Genomic DNA, 27480 nt, shown 5'->3' on the forward strand with positions numbered 1-27480 from the left:
AACCACATGACACATACAGTACCACCTCATTGCTGTCATTAATCTTGCACTTGATGAACTTGCAGCCTCCACACCTTCACTGTAACTATTTAGTGTAAATGTCTGTCTATAACCTGTTTTACTGCTCTGTCTTCATGCCTGTATACACTGTGACATGTCTACCATTGTTTAATCATTACCTGAACACTGATCATTGATCAAACCTCTACTTGAAAGTGTTGGGCCAAAGAGAGCAAACAAACAAGGAGCTGGGGTTTTGTTAACCAGGTCAGGGGTGTCTGCCCCACTGACCAATGATAGCTCAGTACTGAGCTGCCCTGGGCAGAGCTCAGACCAAGGGGTGAAGACCTGGAGGATTGTAGGGGACTGAGTCCATGGCAGTTCAGTTTAATCTACACAATGAATGAATGAATCTGTGGATCCCAACAAAAGCAAAACCAGATGGTCAAATCTGCCTCCTTTTGTTCTTTCTCTGCAGGTGAGGTATAATATATGATTACAAGTTTTTCACATTTTTTATTTTTATTTTTTTACCTCAGCAGGCTTTCCACAAAACCTGGAATGAGAATGGGTGTAATCCCAGAAAAGAGCCTGTTAACATTTGGCACAGATCAGGATAAAATGACAGATCCAGGAATTTCGAACATTTCGAAATAGAGCATTTCTCCACATTTTCCTTAATTTCTCAGGGAACAATGAATGAAACTTGATGAAATAAATCAGGTTACGCTAGGTGGCTGGTATCTGTGAGTATCAAAGGTGACTTTGGGGCGTTGGCCGAGGTATACACTCTACTGAGTGCCGTTCTGCTTCTTTTTCTTTCCTTTCCTTTCCTTTCCTTTCCTTTTTTTTTTTTAAATATATAGCTATAGAAGCATAATTTTATTCTGATTAGCAATTTGATGATCTAATTTGTATCATTAATTTTAGGACAGGGTATTTACATGGTTAGGAAAAGAAGTAAGAAAGATTTGAAGATTAAAGTTGAAATATTTTAATGGTCAGTCAGCTTCTATGTGTCAAATGATGGACGTGAATAACATGAGGTCAGGTCTACGTCTTATGTCTTTTATTTTGATACACTGCACAATTTGAAAAGGAATCTTGTGTTTATTCACCGGTTAATTCACTATTAATTCAGCTGTCGTTCAGGATGGAGAAAAGTGCAAATTGATAAACCTTGAGTGCTTCGATATGATTACCAACTGTGATAACCATCAGCACTGTCTGACAACCCTTTGGTCAGTGCTGACCAATGGCATCATTTTAATTTTGTTTATGGGAGAGACATATGCTTCAACTGCAGCCTTCACCTATAAAACAGCAGTGTGTATTTTTAACCCTTTGACAGTCAACGATGATACAAATTTAGAGCTGAAACAAGAGTGAATACTGGACTACATAAGCACAAACGTGACACGTGACGAGAATTTTGTCAAACAACATATGGTTGCTAACGTACTGAACAGGCAATGGACATGGTTTTTGCTTTATTTTAATGAAGAAAATGTTGATCGCACTATGTAATGGGTATAGAAGACTGACAATACTGATGCTTTGATTGGTTCACTGTAAAACTCGCTTTCACTGTGCAATTCTGTTTGCCTACAGGCACAAAGTCTCCAGGGAAAATGAAGGCTGACTGATGATCCAGTCTGTCTCCACTTCAACATTGTTGTCTTCACAATTTGTTTCCCTCTTGCTGCCTCAAATGCTCAAGGTTTAAGTACATTAACAGGATGGTTTCTCATACTTAGAGTAAACAACTCTTTCCCCACATTGACTGAGTTGTAGTGCACATGTGTCTCTGTCTGTATGTGTGTGCTACGCAAAGTATGTGGAGAGTGTGTGGGTGGTCTCCACTGTCTGAGCACACACAGTCAAAAACAAGTTGTCGCTGACATGTGAGTGGGTGAGACTCACATGTAGCTCAGAGAGAACACGACCTGAAATGTGACTCCACAGGCTTTGAAATAATGTTCTGAAGCTGTTGAGAAGCAGATCTATTACATGTAGACAAACTAGTTATACAGTCGAAGGATGTGTCTAGTAGTCAAGATGTAGTCAGTTTGAAGAGATTTTTATTTATCAGTTGTTGGGTTGATCATAGTTTCATACATTTAAGCACATGTAACAAGTTACGGTACACATATAATTTGTGCAGTTACTTTGAGATAAGAACATATGATGTGATGCTTTGTTACCTTTATGTTTAAGTACATTGTACTGATACTGATGTTTTACTTTTATTAAGATACAAATTTGAATGCAGGACTTTTTTTGATTGACAAGTATATTTATACAAAGAAGGTCTAATTAGATGTGGACAAATTCTAAGTTATGAACGTTTAATTTCACGCCTGCATAGGGGGAAACTGCGTCAGATGTGTGAATATATGTTTATTTAAAGCTGGAGTTGGTAAGATTGTAGAAACCAGTGAGAACAAGCTACATTTTGAAAGCATGTGACTGAAAAAAATCCCACCTCCGCCCTTCAGGCCTCCCGCAGAGTCACACTGAAACACATGAATGCACACTGCCTAACGACACCGACACCATCTGCCCTCTCCCTGGTCACCTGGGATACATGTGTTAGCAGTTAGTTGCTACATTCAGGAAGCTGTCTTAGCCTTTTTAGTTTATTACTTTTTTAGTAATAAATACATAAATACACAACTCATATAAAGACAAGCAAATAAGATGGTACAAAATGAAAGCTGCTCCTTACCACTGTAGCTTTGTGCTTTGTGCTAACTGGATTAGCTGGCAAAGGAGTCTGTTGATTCTGTCCCTGGCTCAGAGCCTGTGTGCTTTGTGCTAACTGCGTGACATGATCATCAAAAATGTAAACAATAAACATGGCTATTGTTAGTTCTCACCACTGTCAAGCTAGCATGTTAGCATAGGGAAATGTTGTCTGCAGTCTGCTATTTTTGTTCAATTAGCTCGCTAGCTTGTAGCTTTATAGCAATAAATCAGCTGAGTCTTGTGGAAGATTCTGGTCATGAGCGATGAGTGCTCAGGCCAAGTGTGTGCATAGTGGCAGGTGGGCTACACAGGTAGAGAGATGGGTAGCCTGTCAGATTATTTCAACTGGGCTGAGTGAGTCAGTTGGATAGGCTGTTAGAGGCCTACGGCAGCCACAGTTAGTGGATGTTCTTTTTGTCAGAGCATTTCATTTATTGATTGCTGTCTGGATTTTAAGAGATTTTCTACAAAAACACAAAACAAAACCCGCTTCGAGACTAGATAACTTACCAACCCAAGCGTTAATATGTTGACAAAAAAATATTAATAATTAAAAGTATACAAAAAATGTGAGTAGTTCTAACTTTTCTTTTTTAATGTTATGATTTTTGCAATGTAGGTCCGCTTCACAGCAGATTTGTCATAGTAGAAAAAAAAGGTGTTACTAATAACATTAACAATGTCTCTGTTGTACTGAAGTGTCCCAGTGAGTCATGACAGTGTGACGGTGACTGTGAGCCAGCATGAGTAATACCAGGACTCTGAAACTGAGGCAGCTAAATGAAATTTAGCCATCATTATTTATTATTAGAACCTGTGCTTTTCATACTGTAAGAAAGGCCTATTTGATGACTTTAAACAGGGGTCCCTTATTTATTGCTATTGATTCAAAATTACATTTCTGTCATTCTTTAAATTGTGCGGCAGGGGAATTAAATTGCTCATGGTCTATAACAAGTCATTCCATAACAAGTGGTTCAGTATGTAGCTGGGGTACACAATGGTAATGTGCAAGTAGGTGACGTTTGAAATGAATTATATTTGCGTTTTGATAGATTCTGAATTCTGATCGAAAACATGCTGAAGGAGATCTTTGATGTTGATCCTATTAATCTTTAACAAGGCGTTTCTTCCCTGTAAAGCTGTCATATGACTGCATTATGTGTTTACTGGCTCCAGGGCTAAAAGGTCACTGAGGTCTTGTACTTGTATATGTACTTGACTTAACTACGGCTCATATGCTTTTTTTAGTTCTCAATAAATTCTTTTACTACTTTGAGTTTTTATTGGGTGCATTTCCCCAACAGAACTGTAGCACTGTGTACTGGGCTTAGAGAAATATGTATATGAATAACTGTATATATTTTCAAGATATTGTTTCATCCACACATTCTTCTTCCATTTCAAAACATTACATACAGCTTCCTCTGGAGCTACAGAAGGCTTCATCCTGCTTTTTTCATATATGCAGTAAACTAATGTATGAACACACTAATTATATTTTTTGGGGTCTGAAAAGTTTAAAGGTCAATACATTAAAAAAGTATAAATATTTACACTGTAAAAATACTCTGTTATGTTAAATCCTGCATTCAATTTTTTTAGAGGTCCAATTTGTGAGATCTTGACTTTTGAGTGTCTTTCTCAACTCAACACTTTGGGATGGTGGCAGACCCGACCTACAGTCCTAAAGTGTCTGTGTTTGACGAGTTGGGTATGGGACCTAAAAGTCAACTTTCTTACAAATTGAACCTTTAAAAATACAAATATAGCAACATAAAATACCAAAGTATCAAAAGTAAAAGTAAGCCTACTTATGGGCTGTAGAGTGGCCTCTGTCATTGTATTGCTACCGTATCATTTACTAGCTGTTAAATGACATTAAGGATTAATATTGACTAGAAATACTTAATAACCGCTGTCACTGAATGCTTTTCTTAAAATTTTAATCTGAAAGTTAACTATAGCAACCAAAACTGTCAGAAAGATTCAGTGGAGTAAAAAGTACTATATTTTTTTTTTTACATGTGAAATTTCAATGAGTATAAAGTATATAAAGTAGCTTAAAATAGAATTACTCAAGTCAAGTACAAGTATCTCCAAATTTTACTTGAGTACTGTAGGCCTACTTAAGTTCAATTTTGAGTACTGTACTTTCTATTTTAAGATACTTTATACTTCCACTTCACTACATTTAGAGGCAAATATTGTACTTTTTACTCCACTGTGTTCATCTCATAACTTCAGCTACTGGCTACTTTGCAGCTTACATGTTGCATCAGAGCCAAAGCAGAACAATTTTAAATGAATTAAATAATTGACAGTGATTCAGATGATCAGATAAAAGCTGAATATTGAATCCGATAATAGTCCAGGTCAATAATAAGTCGACCCATAGTATCAAGTATATACATTCATGTATGTATATTTTTTATATACATGTATATAATTACACAGATGCAAATATATGTTTGATTTACTTTTACTTGTACTTTTGATACAGAAGTACGTTTATTGTATTGATCTGATAATCAGCCAGGTCAATAATTAGTCCACCCATAGTATAAAGTAAATATATACAACCTACATGTAGCCTATGTATATGTTTGTATACATGTATATAATTACATACATGTAAATGTATAGTTTACTGCATAGAGCCAGAAAATTAATTTTGATTTAAGTACTTTTAATATCAGATACTTTTACTCAGTTACTATTTGTATGGAGGACTTTGTATCATTTTTGAGTACTTTCACAACACTGTCAGTGTTCCTGGACAGCTGCAGGTTGTTTCCCTGCTGTACTCCGACTCCACCGACAGATGGCGCCCTTCTCCCCGCCTCAGAACCAGCCGGGGGACTATTACAGCTGTGCTGCTGCTGCTGCTGCTCCACAGACACACTCACACACACGCTCACACACACACAGACCGTCAGCCGGGCAGGGTTTCTTCGACAGCGTCTCCAGCGTACATGGAGCTCGGTTAAACTGGTTCCAGTTTGGTTTCCAGAGGCTGAACGCGGACTGACTGTGTGAGAGTTTGAGTTGTTGCAGTTGGATGAAGGAGCAGAGCTGCAGACTGCTGTCCAGCGGTGAGTGACTCTCATGTCCATGTCCATGTCTGTGTGTGTGTGTGTGTGTGTTCACGCAGCTGCATGTAAAGCGACGGTATCTGGCAGCTCCTAGGTCAACTCACGAGCTGAGATGTGTCAGGCAGGCTGTTTACTTCTCGTGTGTCATCGTGTCAGAGCCTGTTCGCTGCTTAATTGCATGTTCTTCACGAGTCTTGCACAATCTCAGAGCACACAGAGGAAAACAGGTCTGATCTGGAAAACAAACACGAGACCTCGTTACACTGAGAGCACACTACTGTGGAGAAAAAGTTCATCTGATCTACACCTGTCTGACAAAAAGTTGTGACAAACACACCTCAGGTCTACAGGTGGTGGTGTGTTCAATCTCAATTTAGAGGGTACTAAAGTGAAATGGGGCCATTTAAAAGGACACAGGCCTGTTTTTGATGGTGGAATTGTTTATGTATTAAAAAAAAAATAATTACAACTGAAAAACTCAGTGGATTAATTAATTGGATGATGACCAAACATTCATTTGGAACTGTTTAGATAATCATTTGTGCAAGTTCCAGCTTCCTAACTGTGAGGATTTACTCTTTGTCTTTGGTGTTGTGTGAAAATATATCTGGTGTTGTGACTGCTGGTAACACGAAACCAACTATTTGAAATGATAATAATAACAATAATAATAACTTTCATGTTCGAGACATTTTATTTGGCATTTTTCACTTGTTTTTCTACCTACATTGAATAGACATTTATCGACATGAATAATTGTTCAATTAATCAACAATATAATGTTAATCATTGTCAGTGTTAAAGTAATCATTTGGTGCTGCCCTGTAAATATCAGTTTAACATAGAGCCTAACTGATACTGTTTTTTGGGGCTGATGTTGATACCGATGTTACAAAGTAAAACAGAAGAGAAAAAACACTTCTATCAATAAATCTGCTGACATTCTTTATGCACAAAATAAATACATAAACACACATATTTAGCAATGATCCCTAAAATGTGATTAAACAGTTCTGACAGAGATAGAGGCAGGATATTTTAGACAGGGAACTTTATAGTCCATGAAACGGTGAACTTCATAATAACCTCAACCATCTTCTTTCTGCATTATATTACGAAAAAACAAACGTTTTTATACCGGCACATATCAGACAACAGATGATGATATATCTGTGATAGGCCAATACCGGCCAACTGATATGTTATTGGAGCTCTAGTTTAATGTTATGTTTAACTCAGTTGCATTATTTATTTGATCGCTGTTATTCACTAGTTACATGATGTTGTTTTTATATCCAAACACTGACTAATGAATTATGATGCAAGTAGTGATGAGCTGGTGGGAAAGTGAAAAAAAAAGCAGTTTATGAGCCAGATATTTTTCCCCTGGAGTTGATTGTGACTAAACCATGAAAGCAGAGTGGGTGATGGACGATGAATATCAGATGCTAACAAACGTTGATGATAATGAACAACCTTTTGCTATGACAATCGTTATATACAAATGTATTATGTCATGCTATGTTTACTGCTGGTTCTGCTGTCCCCTAGTGGCCAAAAAAAACAAACCAAAACAAAACATTGCAGCTTTAACTTCAGCATGCTTTGCCGTCTATTAAAGTATATTTTTCACATAAGTTACACAGTGTTTAAAATTGTAAACATTTGGCTTTAAATAACCTTACGTAATGAGAAGTGTACAATTCTGCAGTGAAAACTCCTGACAAACATACAGAGATCTACTGAATAGTCATGTTCTTTCATGGATGCTACATATTCACACAGATACTTTAATACATTAATACATGTTTTTAGGTCATATATAGGACCTATATGGGAACTGATAAAGTTCAAAAAACAGGAAGCCTTGGGGTGTATTTTTTTTCTTTTAACCTGATCTGGAATTCCCCTGGTTGTCGTGGTATTTACTGAGTGCTTTCCTGGTGCAAAAATAATATGTTCTCACCATACCTGCCCTTTCATACTTGCTGTTTCCTCTTCATATCAACAATAACAGTCAACTCAGATGTAGGTTACATAACAATAGTATCTATAGTATCTAATGTCATCTTACAGCATGGCCTCTCAACTTTTGTGTCCCACGGTTATAGGTCAACAAATTGTCATTACTCTTAGTAGTCAGGACAGTTTCTGGCAGAATTTGCAATAACAGTCTAAAGACAAAGCTCAAAATAGATTGTATGGAAGTTTTTTTCTTTTAAGTGTGTCTTACAAATATTATCGCATAAGTCTTAGAAACCTCCCACTCCCCTCTCTGCAGTTGAAAACTTGAAAAATAAAGTGTATGGGTGTTTTGTATCAGGAAATAAGGACTTAATGGCAATGAAGTACTTTCAGTTTCTCCCAGTCTTATTATCATGACCTTGAGTGTCCTCCTGTTTTATCTAAACAGAGTTTGGAGGGTAGTTTAGTCTTTAAGTATGTCTTATCAGTGTGAGAAAAATGAGAAATCCCACAGTGTGAAAGCGTATCTGTTCTCAGCTGATGTAGACCAACACTTGCTACAGAGTAATAATGCTGTGACTACAGCAGAGTTCATGTTGGTGAAGATGAACATTGTTGTTCTCGCTCCGGGGCTTTATACGAGACACGTAATGGCAATAAAACCTTTCAGTAAGTATTTAGCCCCCATTAACTGAACACAAATGGTGTAAGATTATGTAACGGTTGTTATTTTTAGCATATTGCGTATGTGCACCTACTAATTCTAACTGAAAAAAGTAATCCAATCATGATTAATCAGCAAATACTCTAATTAACACCAAACTTTATGGCAAGAAGCCTTCATGTTTGGCAATTTAAGAGTCGTCACAAAGATTAGTGATGATGTCATACAGTTTACCAGGACGACAGAAACATTATGAATTATATGAACTGATTCAGGGCTGCACAGTTGATCAAAATATTATGTGACAACACAGTAATGGAGTACTTAATTAATCTTAATCCAACCTATCTCAACCGTCATTTTTCCATGTTTTGAAAAGACTAACTTCACTGGAACTTAAATTATTCTAAATCAATAATTAAAATCAAGCAAATCACAACGCTGCAGATATATTCAAACCTAAATTAAGAACATTTTGTGTCAAATATGAATCACTAATATCAGTACTAAACAATATACTGTACAGTATAAGTTAACTTGGCCTGCAAGTATATCAGGCAAACTTTACCAGATATATAATACTGTAACTGCTTAATAGGAAGCAATAAAAGGGCATCTTTTGTGTGTCATGATAACAAAGTGACTCTATTATAAACTGTGTACGATAGATAGAAGTGTGATATGGTAAACTATTAAGATACTGCATGTCTTCCAGTATGCAGCAGCGAAACAACAAGATGACAGTCAGTGGGCGTGAGGAGAGAAAAAGAGGACATTATTTGACTGAGCATGAAAAGGAAAATGTAAATGTGACCCGTGAATCATTAATACATTGTTTGATTTCATGTACACAACTATGTTTGCACAGTGCAAAGTCAAGTGCACTCCAGGTGTCACATCACATTTAGAAACACGTGCGATTCATTCAGGGCTCCTAAAACAGATTTACCCTATTTAATTTAGAATGACATCAACAACATCACCGGATAGCGCCAGAGTTTGATCGCAACACTTCTGCTTTCTTATTAAGATTTCAGTCATATGTCATACTTATCTTTTATATTGTGTATGGCCAAAAACATTTAATACTTCATGACCTCATGGACAGGGTTGGGTCGTAACAGATTACAGGTGATTGGGATTACACAATTACATTACAAAAAAATAAGATAAGTAAATCAGCCCAGATTAAATTTGAAAAATGTGTAATTACTTTATAGTTATGTTGTCAAGGGATTGCTTCGTAAAATGTTTGGATGACGTCATTTTTTAATCATGATAGCCACTGCTCTATTAAATCATGAGAAGTGGTCTGATGAAGACTGATGTTGAGTCAAGATGGACAGAAGCAGCAGCAGTCCCTCTGAAACAGCCTTCTGTTCCTGGCGATATGGCCATCACTTAGGCTTTAAAACTACGCAAACGATGAAATTCTTCTCCAGTGCAATTTGCGCTGGACATAGACGTTCTTCTTCAGAGATCCTTTATTGATTTGTTTGGGAAAAAGGTTTACTCTGGACATAATTTCAATCTTTTTTTTATTTATTGTTGAATCACTGAAGGATGGTATTTTTGGTGAATATTATTTGAACTTGCATGAGCCTAATCTGCAAAAAAGCCACCAGGATAAAGTCAAGCTGTTGTTGTAAAGCAACTTAATCTTTTAAGAAAAAGCATTTGAAAATCTAAATATCAGTTTTCAGGGTATAAAAGCAATGATATGTTGGTCTTTACAAATGCGATGGTCTAACAATAGACCCTTTTCACAGCAGACATTTTGACTTTTCAAAGCAGGTAAAACACAGATGTGATTAATGATGTTAACAACGGCTCCATTCTATTAAGCGTCCCATTCAAAGATCTAATTGAATTGTCTCGTTAAAATTGAAAGTCAAATCAAATCAAATCCAGGATTGTGAGATTCTCGACACCCCTAATTCAGATTTGATCACTAATTGTTTGTTGTTATGTTACTAACGTGCCACTTAATTTGTATGCTGTAACTAAGTACATTGGCCTGAACTTCTCTCCTGCATACACTCTTTTAACACAACTCTTCAGGGGGTTTGTTCTTGTGTTTCTGGCTGCCGACACACAGTTTTAGGCCAGCAATTAGACATGTGTTAAATTGCATATGAAATCCAATAAATAAACAATAAATAAATTGCTATTTTTATCTGAGCATAGAAATCGTCTCCAGATAGATGATACAAATGTATGTTAAGAGATCTTTTAAGTGATCAAATCAGGTTGAGAAATGTGATGGAAACTCACAAGGGGCCCCAACTTCTGGGTAGAAATGCTTTACAAGATGAACTAATGATAATTATGTGTACAGGCATTGGTTGAACATGATCTAAATGAAGTCCAGATTTAGTGGGGAGGGATTGCAAAAATGCCGTCAGAAACCAAGCACTGTTGGCAGGAGATAGATGTCACGTTTCAAACGGTTTACTGTTTCGAAACAAGGCTCTCCAGGAAGAAAAACAGCGTGAATACCAGGAAGTGTGTGATGAATAAAACATGCTCGGTTTCTGATTTAGACCTGCTGGTCCTCCCTGCTGTCCAGTAATTCTGTTGTACTATGATTCATCACTCAGGTTTTTTTTCATTATTTTATTTTTCATGTTAGACAACATCTTAGATGAAGAGGAAACATAAAAGAAGAGCAATGAGAGAAGTTGAAGTGTTAGATGAAGAGTAAACATAAAAGATAAGCAATGAAAGGAGTTGAAACGTTAAATGAAGAGTTAACATAAAAGCACGCAATGAAAGGAGTTGAAACGTTAAATGAAGAGTTAACATAAAAGATAAGAAATGAAAGGAGTTGAAACGTTAAATGAAGAGTTCACATAAAAGATAAGCAATGAAAGGAATTGAAACGTTAAATGAAGAGTTTACATAAAAGATAAGCAATGAAAGGAGTTGAAACGTTAAATGAAGAGTTCACATAAAAGATAAGCAATGAAAGGAATTGAAACGTTAAATGAAGAGTTAACATAAAAGGTACGCAATGAAAGGAGTTGAAACGTTAAAATAAGAGTATACAGCAATGAAAGGAGTTGAAACGTTAAAATAAGAGTATACAGCAATGAAAGGAGTTGAAATATTTGTTCAAAGAAATTAGTGTCAGTTCATTTGACAAAACTTCTGAAGGTATATTTCTTAAAGAAGTGGCAGTTGAAGTTGGTTAAAGTTCAAGTGAAGGCAATGAAAGGAGTTGAAATGTCAGCTGAAGTGTAAGTGATAGAAGAACTGAAAGTCTCATTGTGAGATCCTGAATGGAATGAGTGTTAGTTCAATTGTGAACACTGAAAGAATAATTCTGAAAGAAGTTGAAGAAGCAGTTATAAAAGTCCTTAAGTCAAAGTTAGGTCCTTAAAGGAGTTAGAATCAGTAGTGCATGTGTCAAAAATTGTAAGAACTGAGCAGATATCAGTTAAAGTAGCAATATTTCACATGGCTGAGATGAAACAAGAAAAATAAAACAAGAAATCATATTTTAAAGCATCAATTGTGTGATTGCACATGTAATAGTCAAATTGAGCACACAAATCAAATAATAACACCCAAATAACTTAAGAAGTAAAAGTTTAGAAGGCAAAATGATCACTTTGGTTCCTGCGCCAGTTCAAATTTCAAGTATTCAGCAAAACATTTGTGGAATTCCTTCAGCTGAATATATATAAATGTCTGCACTGGAGCAGGGTTTGCAACCCGAAACATTAAGTCATTTGATGAATGCTTTTATCTAAAGCGCTACACAATGCTAAAGAGTTTTATCATGAGTGTACTCAACCTCTGCTATTTAAGTTAAGGCGTGTAAGGCCCCGTTTAATGGTGGTAGTGGGCTGGGCCTTCATGTGTTGTGGTTCAGCTGGGTGGACTGCACTGAGAAAGTAACACTCGCCACATGTTTCCTTGACAGCTCAACACCATGGCTGCCGCTCTCACTCTGCTCTTCTTCCTATACATCGCCTATACATCGACTTCAGCGCTGGAATCAGCCTCTGAACAAGGTAAGTTTATGAATATTGATATTTAGTAAGCAATGTCTTGAGTTTACTTACATAGCTTAAGTAGATTAGATGTTTTCAACACTTGTGGGCATTTGAGACAAATGTGTTTATTATGTAACAAATATCAATGCTGTGTTATGTTATTTTATGCTTGGCACTGATAAAGCTGTCCTTAACAACTGGTGTCCTATGATGCCCAGATTTTGTATTTCTGTTTATCTATTTGGTTTGAAATCCAAAAATTGCACAACACCAGATGGAACTCAGTTTTGAGACAAATCTGCTTTTAATGGGACTCAGGACAATATGAAACACTTCTAATTGTACACTTACTGTGCTGCTTTGGCGTTCGAGTGAATCAGAAATGTGTTGCACAACAGCGAAGCCCTCCACAGAGAGCCACATGGAACAGCCAACAGGATTTCTAGTGAAGTGGCTTCCCAGGAATTCTAGAGAGCAGAGAGTACTCTACTGCTGAACAATGGGAAGCTGTTTAGTGTGTAGAGGCCCCCCTTTCGACCAAACAGCCCCTCGGTGGCAGTGGAAAGGCTGTGTATTTGCATACATGGGCCGTGTTTTACCCACAGATATAAACTCTGTCGGCGCTGACCATTACAGTCCCATATGGACATCCTGTACTTCATCTTGTTACATAACGCTGGCAGCGACTTGGCAGACGCATGAGGACATGTTCTCCTCTACTCCTGTTCTCCTTCTTATTTTCATTCTGTTTTTGTTTGATGTCTTTATGTAGGATTGAACAAGGGCGCTGTGTTCTGACGGGCATGTTTTCACCCTTTAGCATAATATGGGAGTGAGAGCCAACAACTTGCTGCCAAGTTGACATCGTTGGCTTCTCAGCCATGTATGCTTTTCTTTTAAATGCAGGCTTGGCAGCAAGTTTGAGAACCGCTAATGGCCAGCAGATTTCTGAATTGCTGCCTTCATCTCAAATTATATTGTGTGATTCAAATTGCTCAGGTGCTGAATGGCTGCTTTCCCATACTAGGGGTTTAATAGAATAATTCGACTTTTAAATTACTGCTGTAAAACAGTATCTCCAGCTCAGACAAGCTTGCTGTAGGTTCAGTCCAATCAGATCACGGCTCATTCGTAAACAGCCTCTCAGAGCCGATGGAGGACTCTGCTATTTCTCCTGGACCCACGTACATTACCCTTAAGCACAGTATTTGAGACCTTTTTGACACAAACTGATCATTGTGATTGGGTGAAAAAAAACTTCCATACACAGTCCTGCCCCCCTTAGTTACTAGTTACTAGTTACTAGGTCGGACAAGCTTGACAATAAGAAACATGGCGATACTGGTCCAGGTCAATATAGCTTCAAGAAGCCGACTGCATGGAGTACTGTACGAGACTGAAAGATATATTCACTATAGTAAATGTTGTGAACACGGGAGTATGTGAATTGAGGCCAAGTCATTCTGGTCTCAATGAAAACTAGAGAAGCCTTGATCTTTTATGGCCAGCAGTAATTTATGATGTCTTAAAAATACTTCAGCAGCCAACATATTTCACCTTTTCCAAATCTTTTTAACTTTAATTGGTCATCTGACATCAGGCTAGCACCGCATGATGTAATGTTAGCAAACCGTATAACGTTAGCTTGTAGTAAGGTAGACTTTTGCTGACATTAGCTAACCTAAGAGGTGAATATATACAATGTGATGTGTCCGTCAGGATCTTTTTTGTTTTTAATCAGCCGTTGTTTGCTCACTGCTGTTGTAGACGTGTATAATATCAGTAATATTAGCACCTGTAGCTATCATTATTGCTTGGTGTGGTTTATTTTCCCTCATGTCAAAGTGTCGTTTGTAGCTTTAGCTCGCTAGTGGTGCAGGCAACAATTTTAAGTCCCTCTTCTTACATTTTTTATGAACACGGGCCTTGACTTTTTTTCCAGGGACCAGATATTCTGTAATCCAGTTGCTTGTCTTTGGTACTCATAATGCAACCTGGAGAGTTCCATGTCTGTTGGAGCCTTGTGGATGTGCTCTGTAAGTCAACGTCACTGGCCGCCCAAAATAACTCCTCTCGCTTCACAACTCCATTGGAGCCCCATCCGCCGGAGATGCTACTTTGAGAAATTGAATAGTCCCTGTTGAGGTGGACAAGTGTTTTTCCCGGATCACCACCTGAGCAGAGCTGTTTATTTCACTCAGGAATCAGGACATTGGCTCTCAATGTGATTATGTTTCTGGACTGGAGGGGTCATACTGTCACTCGTCACATTTTTTTCTGCCCACGTTGTGCCCACAAGGCTTGTTAGGTTAGTAAAAGGTTCAATAATCACTGATTGTAGAATTGTGGCCCTTAGCCAAGGAAGGAAATGGCTTTTCTAAATGCAGAGGATGAGGTATTTCCCCCCTGAGAGTGCACTGATTGATGTCTGAACATGTGACTCTCTAAATAACCATTTGGCCTGTGCACTCACAGGAAAGACATTAATGAAGGCTTCCCGCAAACACACACTGCAGATGTTAATAGATGCTATGATTGGAAAAACACACAGTAATTATCACCAAGAGGTTGTGTAAACAAACAACAACAATAAGCAGTGTCCTACTTAATAATTTATGGGATCAGCCGAGGCTGTGATTGAGTTCTGTAAAGGAAATTAATGGAAGCTGCTATTTCCTGCTCCACTTGAAATCATGGCTGAAAGGAAACGCCTCTGCGCTTATCAAAACAGATTGGGCGAAGAATGTTTTGTTTCAGGATGTTGGCCCTGAAATAGACTGTGTCAGCCGCACTCAGAGAAAAATCGTGCCGTAAACATGTTTACTTCGTAGCGGTTTTGGCACTTTGCCTCAGAAATGGGAGTCCCGAATTGAGAAAATGTTGTAAATTGATATTGCCATCTTTGAAATTGTCCGTGTTTTGCGGCTCTGATGTGCTGAAAGTGCTCTGCGTTCACTGCTCTCATGTTTGCTTAAACTAGAGGTGAACTCTGCCTGGCAGCTGTTGAACAAACACAGCGGCACTTAGTCTGACAAGCACACACGCACAGAAATGAATCTTGTTAGAATCAGTTTGCGACACTCTGACACACACTCTACCAATAAGGGTGAATTAGGCATCATGGAGCTATAGTCTTTTTTTCCTATATGGTCTCTTGATACACCCGTCTCACTTTCACTCAGTAGTAGAATACATATTCAGATCCAATAGTTAAAGACAGGAATTCTTCATTGAAATGTCTAAAAATGACTTGACCTTTGTCGTATATTTTGTTGAGTTGTGTATGTGTGCGTGTGTCTGTGTGTTTAAATCTAGGTCAGCTCTCACTAAACTCAGCACTCACCAGAGACTCAGGTTCACTCTCTTCTGTTCCCCTCTCCTCTCTGTAATGTTATGTTCATGAAGTAAGTAACATTTCCTCTCAGTGAGCAGTCAACATTACAGTGCACAAACAATAGAGGTTTCCTTTGCAGATTGCTGCTGCAGTCTGGTTGATAAGCTGGAGTTAATGTAAATGTAATGTAAATTCAAAGTAATAAAGTCATGTCTGAGCTCTCCTCAGTTGGTAAATAGGTCCAGATCAGGGCAGGGTCCGACCTGACACCAGATGTTCATTCCTCCAGGGAGGCCAAGGTGGTTTTATTATGGTTATATTTAGACCCTCACAAGTCAAGTCAAATCAAGTCATTTTTTAATTATTTATATAGCCCCAATTCACAACAAAAGTTATCTAATGACACTTTAATTAATTAATGTACAGAGACCAAACATTTCCCCCCATGAGCAAGCGCTTGGCAACAGTGGCCATTTTACTTGACTGGTTGGGTTGAAAGAGAGTGAGGAGAGAAATGTACAGCAACTACAACAATAACAACAGCTATAACAATTGAAATATGAATATAAAAATACGACTATAGCCTCAAAATCATCCATAACAACAATAATAGTAATAATTAGGAAAATATCATGCACAAATTTGAACAATAAAAGTGTATAATGTCCTTACTTTTTACCATGGCCCAATTTAACCTAACCTGACCTCATGTCTGGCTCAGGATGTGACAGTAGGCTTTGTACGTCCAGCAGCCGCTCCATGACATGCAGCAAATAAACAAAGCTCTTCACTTAATTGAGAAGAACATTTCCATATAAATGCATCCAGGCAGTAATCAAGTTGCCCTTGGAAATATAATAAATCAATAGAGCACACATGTTTCCTTTCACGCACACATTTTTCAAAGCATCCACACGACCTCATTTATCATGATGAAGTGAGCCACAAAAATGCTCTGCATAGCTGAGTGTCAAATTGATTTTTCTCTTAATCCTGAGCTAAGCACAGTTCCGAGGAGGAGCGGAGGATCTGGTAAACAGGTTATTTTTAACCTGTAGCTCCCCTTCCCTGAAACACCCAAAGCAGGCCAGAGGTATTCATCCTCTGCTCCGAGCGCTGCCTCTCAGCTGTAAAGGAGCCATCTTGTCCTCACGTTTCTCGGTACTCAGCCGGCCCGGGCTTGTGAGGTGTTTCTCTGTGAAATGTTTTGATCGGTTGACTGCTGCAGCTGTCCCCAGAATCGTTGATCTCAAAGCCCTCCTGGTAATACAATCAGCAGTGTTTACTTAAAGGATTGTAAAAAAAAAAAAAAGAAAGGAAAAAAAGCTCCCTCAGCTCTTTGTTTAAAGGGCCAGTTCACCTGCTTTAAACAAACACCTCGCAGTAACTCATGCAAACTAAGTAATGCAAACTCCATCCACTTATAAGGACTGTGAGATGCTTGAGTTAAAGGTGCAATATGCAAGAATTTTCCTTAAAAAAATACTAAGTTTATCAACAGAATGTGAAGAAATATTCAGTTTTGTCATTATGTCAAAGACGTCTTTGTATTGTATTGCAGAGACATCTCCTAAAGTCAGCATGCTAACCAGCTAGCCCCGGCAGACCAAGGCTCCTGTGTTATCTGTGTTAACACCAACACTCCCCCATTGCTCCGAGCTCAGCTATAGTTAGCAGCAGTTACTGAAGTTAGCATGCTAATCAGCTAGCCCCTGGCCTAAAAACCCCTTTTTTCCCCAAAGCTCTTGTGCTAGCGGTGTAAACACCAACCCTGGTAATCCAGCTAGCTGCATGGATTCAACAGGTGGCCAATTTTTGCTTATTGCACCTTTAAGATTATTTTGTCAGATTTTTGGCTTTATGTGCCTAGGTTGGATATTGGAAATTTGAGGCCGATACTAATCTCTGAGACTTATCAACTTATCATGAATTGTAAACACATACACAACACTAGTGCTAGTTGAACACACATATCTGAGCTAAGCTGTGTTATAATATCTTTGGATTATGTCAGCCGATAACCACAACAATGAAATACCATGCTATTGACAAGCCAACAGCAGGAAACGGCAAGCCACTGCCACGACCACATGTGACATTTTCACCGTCATGTGCAGTGTGTTTTTAAGACAGAATCAATGGCAGCTCTTCTGATTGCGAAACCAAATACATCTCTGCCAGTGTGGTAAAATCAGGCCCTCCACCGAATGAAAAGAGAGCCAGCCAATGTAGAAAAGGCAATATGCAATTCTCTCTTTGCTACTTAATATCTTCTATTTACGGGGTCACGGTGAGCTCCTGCTCATTCGCTCCGCTACTCCAGACAGGACACACCAGCCTTCAAATTTAAAATGCCAATTGGTCTGCTGATTAACCCAGTGCCACACAGCTGTGGCGTAGCATCCCACAGCTGACACCCTCAGGAGTAGAGAGACTGCAGGTGATTAGTACAGGCAGATACTAAGATTAAAACATTATACGACAGTACACATTACAATTTAGCCTAATTTGCTTGAAAAAAAACCCCAAAACATCCCACCCCCAGCATACCACACTGCTGATCCACCCGAAATTACAGCGGGGGAAATTCCTTCACCGTAACAACTATAGTCAGATGATCTTTCAGTTGACCTCTAGGTCTAAGATATTTGTCCCAGTGACTCTGGGTAATCCACATACCTCACAGTCAGCTGCGTTCATTGGAAAATACTTTCTACCTAAAGAATTTGTGGCCATGAAAATAGCGTGTTCTGTGGATCATGAGTATATCATAAGGTTACTCCTGAGGAAAACAACCCTTTAAGGAGGTGATACGTTACAACAGAGAGCATGGAGCTAATGGGCTCACAAATGAGGACATGTTGACATTAAAGACGTGGACAGGACTGATAAATTACAGTATACAGTGTATCTTTTCAATGCAATTAGTGCACATAGGCCGAAATCATTGTAGTTATTATACTTAACCGTATTTTGCTTGAGAAATGATACAATACTTGCAACGACAGATGTCAATCCAGTTGCACCAATGTAATGTCACTACCAATTACACTGGAAGAGTACCGCAGCAAGTTAGCATCACACTCTGGACTCACAACACAGTTACAAAAAACAAAAACAAGCAAAGATGGCTTTTTTTTTAATCCCACACATTCTGTTTCCTTGTCAAAGCCTACATTTCCCACAACACAACTTGGAAGATTCAGGTTTCATATGCTAGTAGAGTTTTAGGCTACAGAGATCTGTTCCTCTCACTTATTTTTCATTTCAAATCTTGTAGTCTGACATCATTTACCAGACTTCACACTGCTCTGGAGCCACAAAATGCTCTATACAACTACCTCCTGCTTTGTGGGACAAGTGTGCCATATCTGCAGCACGCTAACAAATGAAGTAATTTATAGTATGCATGCTGGCTGCTCTGTGCACACATGGTTTGAGTTTGTGCAGCCAGTATAACAGGATCCAAGTCGTACTTTATGTGCTCGGGTGTTTCTTAGTACACAGAGAGTAGATAGCTCATTCCACGACAGCCGTGGCAGTGAACTCTCCAGCTGCAGTTTTCGCATGAAGAGCAATAAAACCGCCTTCCAGGAAAAAGCAGATACTCGCCCTGCAGCTCGGCTGCTCTCTGGAGTTAGGTTACAGTTATTATCCAGTCCTTGAAGTGCAGCACAGCCACCATCAAAGACAACGATGACTCATGGGCGTTGTTAGAAAGAAAATAAAACAAAACAGAGCTTTACAGCATTAAAAACAATTAGATATGTAATTATTTTACCCTCTCTGTCTCTGTTTCTCTACAGTCCACCCTCAGAGGGACCCACACTTCACTGGCTGTGTCTCTACCAACATGGAGACTTTCCGCTGCAGATGGAATGTCGGCACTCTGCAGAACCTCTCCAAGCCGGGAGAGCTCCGCTTATTCTACATTAACAAGTAAGCGGAAAAACTCTGTTAGTTCTGTGCTTTCCAGGAAATCAGAGTAACAGATTTTTAAAAAAAGGAAAAGAGAAAAGAACAATCCTTTATTTTTTTTGTTTTGTTTTGTATTATTGTTTTTTCACTTTTGATATGTCTGTAATAGAAATTATTACGTCATTACAACATTAGATTGACCATCCAGGCTTCCACACAGTGTTAATACAAGAGAAGAACAATGATGACAGCAATAGAAAAAATAAAACAACACAAAATGAAACAAGAACACATAATAAATAAGATTTTAAATCAATAGAAATAACAAAAATAGATGTTTGACAAATGTGTGGGTGGTGTGTACAAGTGCTCGATAAAGGACACAAAGTCAGTAGGTTTTTAGATAATTACGTATGTGTCTGATAAGGAAAGAAGGGAGAGGAGTGTCAGACAATGCATATAGGTTTAAGCAAATGTGGGATAGAGTTGAAAAAACCCTTTTCACCTACATTTGTATTTTTTCTCACTGAACGGCTGCTCTGATCCAGGTGAAGCAGGGTCACTGTTTTACAACTCTAATGTTGACATGGTTGTGTCTAAGCCTTATCTGTCATGTGGTGCACCTCACTCTGTGCTGACCAGGGAAAAGTCCAGTTCAGGCTTACACTCAATTGAAAGGTATTACTTTTAAAAAAACCTGCCTGGTATTCGAGCTACTCTGAAAACTTTCTTTTAGTTTACCATTTTGTATTTTTAATTTTTTAAATATCCTCAGTAATGTTGTAAAGCAGATGGATACTGTAGTCTTTAGCAGGAAGAAACAGAAGTAGTGCATTTGTTCAGCTGTGGATTAGTACACGTTTGGTGTTCTAATGAGGATTAGCCACTCGAAATCTGAATTAACATAATTCGTTGGAATTATTTGGAAAGCTTGTGGAATGAGATGAGAGTATGAGACTTAAGTTCCCTGGATAAACTCTGAGCAGCACTTTTACATTCAAGCAATATCGACAGAACTGTTTCATCCAATCAGGAGTGCAGCCCTACTCCATGAATTACTCCCTCAGGCCAGTGTCACCTTTGGATAGGCTCTCAGAACATTATATCTATTGTAGTGTATACCCTGTTATGATCAGAAGAGAGATTTTCAGACTGAACGAAGACATGTTTCCTGTTCCCTCCTTCCTCTAGTTCATGCTGCTTTTTGAATGACATGTTGATTCCCCCCCCGCAGAATCCCACACGATCCTCCTAAAGAGTGGAGTGAGTGTCCTCACTACAGCACGGACAGGGCAAACGAGTGCTTCTTCAGTGAGAACCACACATCCATCTGGACATCTTACAGAGTCCAGCTCCGCTCGAGGGATGAATCCACCCTCTATGACCAGGTTATGTTCAACGTTCAAGACATCGGTGAGTTTCCTGTCCCGTCAGATCAGAGGGAGTTGTTAAGAGCAGATGGAAAATGGGACCAGTTGCAATAAACAGACCCACACAAACAAAACAACAACATTGGAAATAATAATGGCACAGAAAGGATATTTACAGTAATAATCTTTGATGGGGGTAATAAAAATACTGCTGACCAAGCATGCTTGTTCCTGCCAGCCTATTCTGGAGGCCCCGGGTGGCGCCCTGACCCTGCCTCACTGCCAGTGGCTGAGGCGGATGTGCTGCCTGCTCCTTCCCTGACTTTATTATTATTATTGTTGTTAGTGGTGTTGGTGATGTTTGTAGGAATAACAGCAGGAGTATTATTTTGTCAGGGGGGTATATTAATATTATTGCTTAATCTGAGACCCGAATAAACCAAAATATATTCTTACTGGTACAGAACAGATACCTAGATGAAAATAAAATAGCAAATATAAATATGTTCACCTCGTCCGTTTACTGTTGTGTCCTTTTGGTCCAGTGTTTATTTTTATGGTTTCAGCCCCCTTGCTTCAGTTAAAAGAAAATCTTAATGCTACAGCTTACAATGATCTTTTTAGACAATAGCATACTTCCCAGTTTTGGCAACAGTATGGGGAAGGTCTTGTTTCAACACAACATTATGAATGACACGACAATGAATGAACTGCAGTGCGAGCCAGGACTTATCGTATAACACCCCTGTTGGACCTCACTAATGCTCTTATGGCTGGGAGGAATCAAATCCCAGCATCCAGGTTCAGAAAACCTTATGGAAAGCTTACCCGTAGCAGCGGAGGCTGTTGGTTGGTTGGTCGGTCGGTTGGTTTGGAAATGACATGTCCAGCAATCACATATGAATGTAATGTTTAAAATTGCAGTCAGAGTCACTGATCTTGATACAAGGATCACTGTGGCCCCCCACTTAACAAATAAATGTAGTCCAGTGGAGGAATCTCATATGCAGACATAGGAGTGCCATAAAGAATAAGAAAATACATACAGATATTAAGAATGAAATGGTACATGCAAATGTGAAAAACAAAGACACATTAGAGTGAAAATAAATGAATTTATAGCATATTTAATATAATAAATATACAGTAAAAAAGTGTGAAAATATATAGAGTAATAAATAAAACAATACATAAATGTGTTAATATAAAGACAAATAATGAAACATAAATGAATAAATATATATAAGCATTTTCATTTATTTTTACATTTATTAGTTGTTTTTTTTTATCTCTGTATATATTTAATGTGTCCAGTTGATTGACAGCTCAGCCCTTCAAGAAATAGAAAAAAGCAATAGGGAAAAGAATTAAGGAATAAAAATAAGTAAATGACATTATATGAAAATAAAAAAATACGGAAACAGTAATGTATATGCAATAAATAAATAAATGTTTAAAAATATATAAAGAAGTATATAAAGAAGGACGCAGATAAATGTAAAAATGATTATTATTTCATATTTTGCTATTTATTTATTCCACATTTATTTTCTTACTCTTCCACAGATGTATTTTTTACTGCTCTCCATCCCCAGACTCCAACTAACATACCTCCACCACCTATATATTACAGAATGACTCCATGCATATATGCATGTAAACTTGTTGTAGTTCAGTTGCTAATGATAAAACTCCTCTAAACTTACTTTCTGTTCTGCAGTGCAACCGGATGCTCCAGTCAACCTGACCTGGGCACCACTGAATGAAAGTCTGAGTGGCATTTATTATGACGTCATGCTGAAGTGGAAGCCGCCTCAGTCTGCAGATGTGGAGATGGGCTGGATAAGGCTACAGTATCAGGTCCAGTACCGCAGCGCCAGCTCTGACCTGTGGCAAGTGGTGGGTGTCTTCTCTGTTTTATTTTAGTGTGCTTCATTACCACTTCAGCTCTGTCATGATAAACACACTTATATGTATTAACCTCAGTGCAGTGCAAGACTCTAATAAACACTAATAGATTTTTCTAGTCAACTTTGTAAAAGGAAACATGAATGCTTTTCAGATGAGCAGATCGTGATGCTGTAGCTTCTGATATCTGAACCTTATGTCCTTCAACACAGGTCGAGCCTGTGACGAGCACCCATCGCTCCCTTTATGGACTTGAAACTAACGTCAATCATGAGGTTCGGGTCCGGTGCAAAATGTTGAGTGGGAAAGAGTTTGGAGAATTTAGCGACTCCATATTCATCCACATCCCGTCGAAAGGTAAACACTCATTGCAGTGTTTTAGGCCAGTAGATAGAGACGTTGTGAATGCTATTCTAAAGGTTTTTCAACCTGTGGAGGCTGCAGCTGAATGTCCTTGTCGGTGTAAAGAAACCTCTCAATATGATTGCTTTCAGTTCACGTCACAGCTCCCCCATCCTTTCACTGAACATCAATAGCTTGAATCACCATATGAAAAGGAAATGATATGCCAGTAGTTATCTGTGTGATCTTCCCGACGCTGTGATCATAATGTACCAGTAGCAATGTGTGAATACAGTTGCATCACGCCACATAAGCAGGCCCTAGACTTGCCTTGGTGTCATATCTGAATACGTGCAGATGTCACTTTTAATTTGAAAGTTGCAATCTTTACAGATTACAGTAGGTCGGACCTAGTAACATTTGTGTAACACAGGTGTCAGAGAGATAACTTCAATGTCAGCATTGTTTTGTTTGCGCTTGTCTTCTCAGTGTCGAGTTTCCCAGTGGCGGCTCTGTTTCTCTTTGGCGCCTTGTGTCTAGTGGCCATCCTGATGTTAGTCATCATATCGCAGCAGGAAAAGTAAGTATTTCACAACCATCTGGATTTCTGTGTAGGACGGGAAGGTTTTTGAAAAGCTTAGAGCAATGAGAAATGCTCAGTGTGTGGGCTGATTGACCTTCAAAAACTGTGTCTCTGTTGACAGGGATGTCATTCAAAGGTTTAGACACTGACATGAACATGAACAAACATCCTATATATCTGTTGGTCAATGTTTATACTGAGGCCTGAGGTCAAGTGTGTTATGTCATTCATGTGTTATGTCAAATGTATCATTTTCTTTTTTCCCCCTCCCTAAGGTTGATGTTTATTCTTTTGCCTCCTGTTCCTGGACCCAAAATAAGAGGAATTGACTCTGAACTGCTCAAGGTTGGTTTTTAGTAAAATCAAAAGTAGGCTCACACAAATATCAGCTATACCTTACTGCACTCCAAAACGGTGTGCTCACAACTACAGTTAGGAGGTTAGGTCAAAGTTGAAGCAGGAAGGAGGTTTTTGCTTCTAAAGAAGTTTTGCTTATCTGCAGGCAATGTCACCCCATTCCCAGTTCTTCCCAATTGACCTCATGAGAAGAATATTACATTACCAGTATAAATGATTGCCAAAAAATAAGACCCATGTTGTAATAAACTTGTATTCTCCCTGAAGCAGCCAAAGTAGGTCACCAGCTGCATCTGGCCTCTTGAGTGTATCAATGCTATTTTCTTTATCTAACAGAAAGGGAAGCTGAGAGAGTTGACATCCATCCTGGGCGGCTCCCCTAATCTGAGGCCGGAGCTGTACAACAGCGACCCCTGGGTGGAATTTATCGATCTGGACATCGAGGAGCAAGGCGACAAACTCACCGACCTGGACACGGACTGTCTCATGCACCGCTCCCTGTCCTCCAACTGCACTCCGGTCTCCATTGGCTTCAGAGATGATGACTCAGGCCGGGCCAGCTGCTGCGACCCAGATCTCCCCAGCGACCCTGAAGCATCACCTTTCCATCCTCTCATCCCAGATCAAACCCTCAGTAAGGAAGCGTCATGCCAGACTGCCAGCGAGCCGAGCTCCCCGGTCCAGAGCCCCGCCTCTGGAGAGCTTCCTTTTGCAGCACCGGGCAGAGAGGCTATGTACACCCAGGTGAGTGAGGTGAGGTCGTCTGGCAAGGTGCTGCTGTCACCTGAGGAACAGACCGAGGTGGAGAAAACCACGAGCAAAGAAACAGAGAGAGACGTCATGGCGGAGAAGGAGAAAGAAAAGAAAGAGTTTCAGCTCGTGGTGGTGAATGCAGATCACGGGGGTTACACCTCAGAGCTCAACGCAGGGAAAATGAGCCCAAGATTGTCCATAGGAGACAAGAGTGAACCCAGCCTGACAGGAGACTCGAGTCCTTTGCCATCCCCGTCGCCTTACCATGAATCAGATCCCACCCCCGTGTCCCCTCTTCCCCCTGCTCCTGTCTACACTGTGGTAGAGGGTGTTGACAGGCAGAACAGCCTCTTACTGACACCAAACTCAACACCTGCCCCCCAGCTGATAATCCCGAAGACCATGCCGACACCAGGCGGCTACCTGACCCCTGACCTTTTGGGAAGCATCACACCATAGATCAGCAGTGAACGGTGCACAGATAAGACTGGCCAATCAAAGGAGATAGGCTTGGGAACAGTCTTGGGGGTTGACTATTGAGGGTCCTGAGGTTGAGTATTGAATGTCAGCTCTCCTAAAATAGTTGGGTGGGTGGGGCATCTGTGCCTGTCCTGCCACCACCTCTACCTCCTCTGGCCTCCCACTGCTCCCTCAGACAGGGCTGTAAAATCAACATTGGCTGGAAGTTTGGTATGAGGGAGGACGAGCACACAACAATGTGTTTAACTGCAGTCGAGGAAAAGGAGCCTTTCAAAGGGAAATACCACAAACTGGTGCTGGAAATGTTCTCAAAAACTGAATAAGCACCCAAGAAACAGGTTTACAACACTTTCTAAAGGTGTGCTATGCAGGAAAACAATGTATGAGCCTCATAAAAAAGTAATCCCTCTCAGTCATCCCTTATGACCCACTAGTGTGTGGCACTGTCTATATCTGCAGAGACTCTTCTCTCTGCCTGTTTTCTTATTTTTATAGTATTCTGCAGGGTTAGGGGACAATCCCAGGACAATAGAGCCGTGCAGGATGTGAGGTCGGGACTCAGTTTCCTTCGCTGCTTCCGTCTCTCTCCTCTGCTCCGGGCTGTTATGACGTAAAAAGAGCTGCAGGTTTGTGTGTCTGTTTGACTGAGGGTGTTGCTGAGCTACACACAGAGCAGAGCAGAGAGGCGAACAGCAGACAGGATAAAGCTGCACTTCAGCTGCATTCCCATGACAAAATCCAGAGGGTCATGCCGAGGTGTGAGCATGTTTGTTCGTGCTTTAGAGCATAACCAACATTTAATTTATCTGCTTTGTTCTCCTTTAAGCTCTGGCTCGGCCTCCATCAACTCTTTAGAAAAGTATCTCAGTCTCCTTAGCTGCTAAATGCTCCGTTTTTTCGCCAGCTTGTCGCTCATTTTGTCTGTCTGCTGTTAAGTGCTTCGAGCGAAAAGGCTAAAGAGCTCTGTTGTGCTGCAGAGTTGTTGCTAATTCCCTGTGGTTTTTCACTACATAACATTTTTCACATTATAAGTAGTCATTTCATTCAACGTTAAAATGAAAATATTGACTTGTGCAGCTTTAAAAAGGAGCACATTAAATTGCATTTGTAAATTGCCGGATGCTTTTTTTCCTAACATTTTGTACATATCAAAAGTTCTCTGTCGGAGAAAATCAGGTCATTTGTAAATGAAATGCTGTGTGAACAATGTCTGTAAATATAAAATGATCACCTGTCCTCTTTTATATGAATCCAGCAAATTTACGCTTTCCATAAGTTCCATTAGTTTTCTTTTCATTCAGTCCTATTAAAGCTTTAAGACCAATATTGCCACAATATCAGTGTTACTTCCTCAATAAGTAATCCATTGCTCTATTGTAATACAGCCGGGGTTTATATATCATGATATTACCAACACATGAACTCCAGACAAAGTAAAATAAAGCACGAGCTGTTTGTAAAAGTATCAACTGGAGCAGATGCTTATCGTATTTTGACGCCATGACGCTTTTCATTTATGTTTTCGATAACTGTGAAATGTTTGTAGAGCTGAACGACAAACTAATCTGCCCAGTCAGTCAGTCAGTATATGTTTTATGAGTGCATGGAATATAAAAAATTTTGTTTTTCATTTGGTTTCTGATTTACATTTTGATTTTTTCTGATTTTATTGCTTTTTGACCGGTCAACCGTGAGTCACAAATAAACAACTTTCATATATGTGCCCTGTCTTCTTGTTATTAATCACAGGCCTGTTTAGTTTTATGTTCCCATAGTACTGAGGAGACTGCACAGATGACAGTATTTCATTTACTGGGTGCACAAAGGAATAAACTACGCCCTACAGATGTCGCTTCAGTAAGAGCAGCAGCACTGGGAAAATACTGAATAGGCTGCATTAAAATTTAATTTTGGTGCAACTTACTTAACAATAACATGAGTTTAGTGAGACAGCTGCCTTTC

At 39.2% G+C, this 27480-nt stretch overlaps 1 protein-coding gene across 2 annotated transcripts; it reads left to right on the forward strand.

The window, feature by feature from the left end:
• Window positions 1–382: 382 nt before the first annotated feature.
• LOC141005534 (growth hormone receptor-like) lies at window positions 383–27237 on the forward strand. 2 transcript variants are annotated; one of them, XM_073477394.1, is made up of 9 exons: window positions 383–478; window positions 12401–12491; window positions 19614–19746; window positions 20960–21138; window positions 22816–22994; window positions 23216–23360; window positions 23835–23925; window positions 24204–24273; window positions 24622–27237. In XM_073477394.1, exons 1-9 carry the CDS (start codon window positions 404–406, stop codon window positions 25495–25497), a joined length of 1839 nt encoding a protein of 612 aa, XP_073333495.1. In that variant the 5' UTR covers window positions 383–403; the 3' UTR covers window positions 25498–27237. The 2 variants fall into 2 exon arrangements, with proteins under 2 accessions (XP_073333495.1, XP_073333496.1); XM_073477395.1 differs by lacking the exon at window positions 383–478 and adding an exon at window positions 5613–5843.
• The last annotated feature ends 243 nt before the right edge of the window (window positions 27238–27480 follow it).

This window comes from Pagrus major, chromosome 12, assembly GCF_040436345.1.
Source record: "Pagrus major chromosome 12, Pma_NU_1.0".
Taxonomy (NCBI): Eukaryota; Metazoa; Chordata; class Actinopteri; order Spariformes; family Sparidae; genus Pagrus; species Pagrus major.

Bases quoted from the DNA above. Each gene is read 5' to 3' on its own strand.
- LOC141005534 (XM_073477394.1), top strand. From the start codon at position 404: ATGAATGAATCTGTGGATCCCAACAAAAGCAAAACCAGATGGTCAAAT. The intron at 22,995-23,215 runs GTGGGTGTCTTC...CCTTCAACACAG, and splicing joins GCTCTGACCTGTGGCAAGTG to GTCGAGCCTGTGACGAGCAC. The intron at 23,926-24,203 runs GTAAGTATTTCA...CCCCTCCCTAAG, and splicing joins ATCATATCGCAGCAGGAAAA to GTTGATGTTTATTCTTTTGC.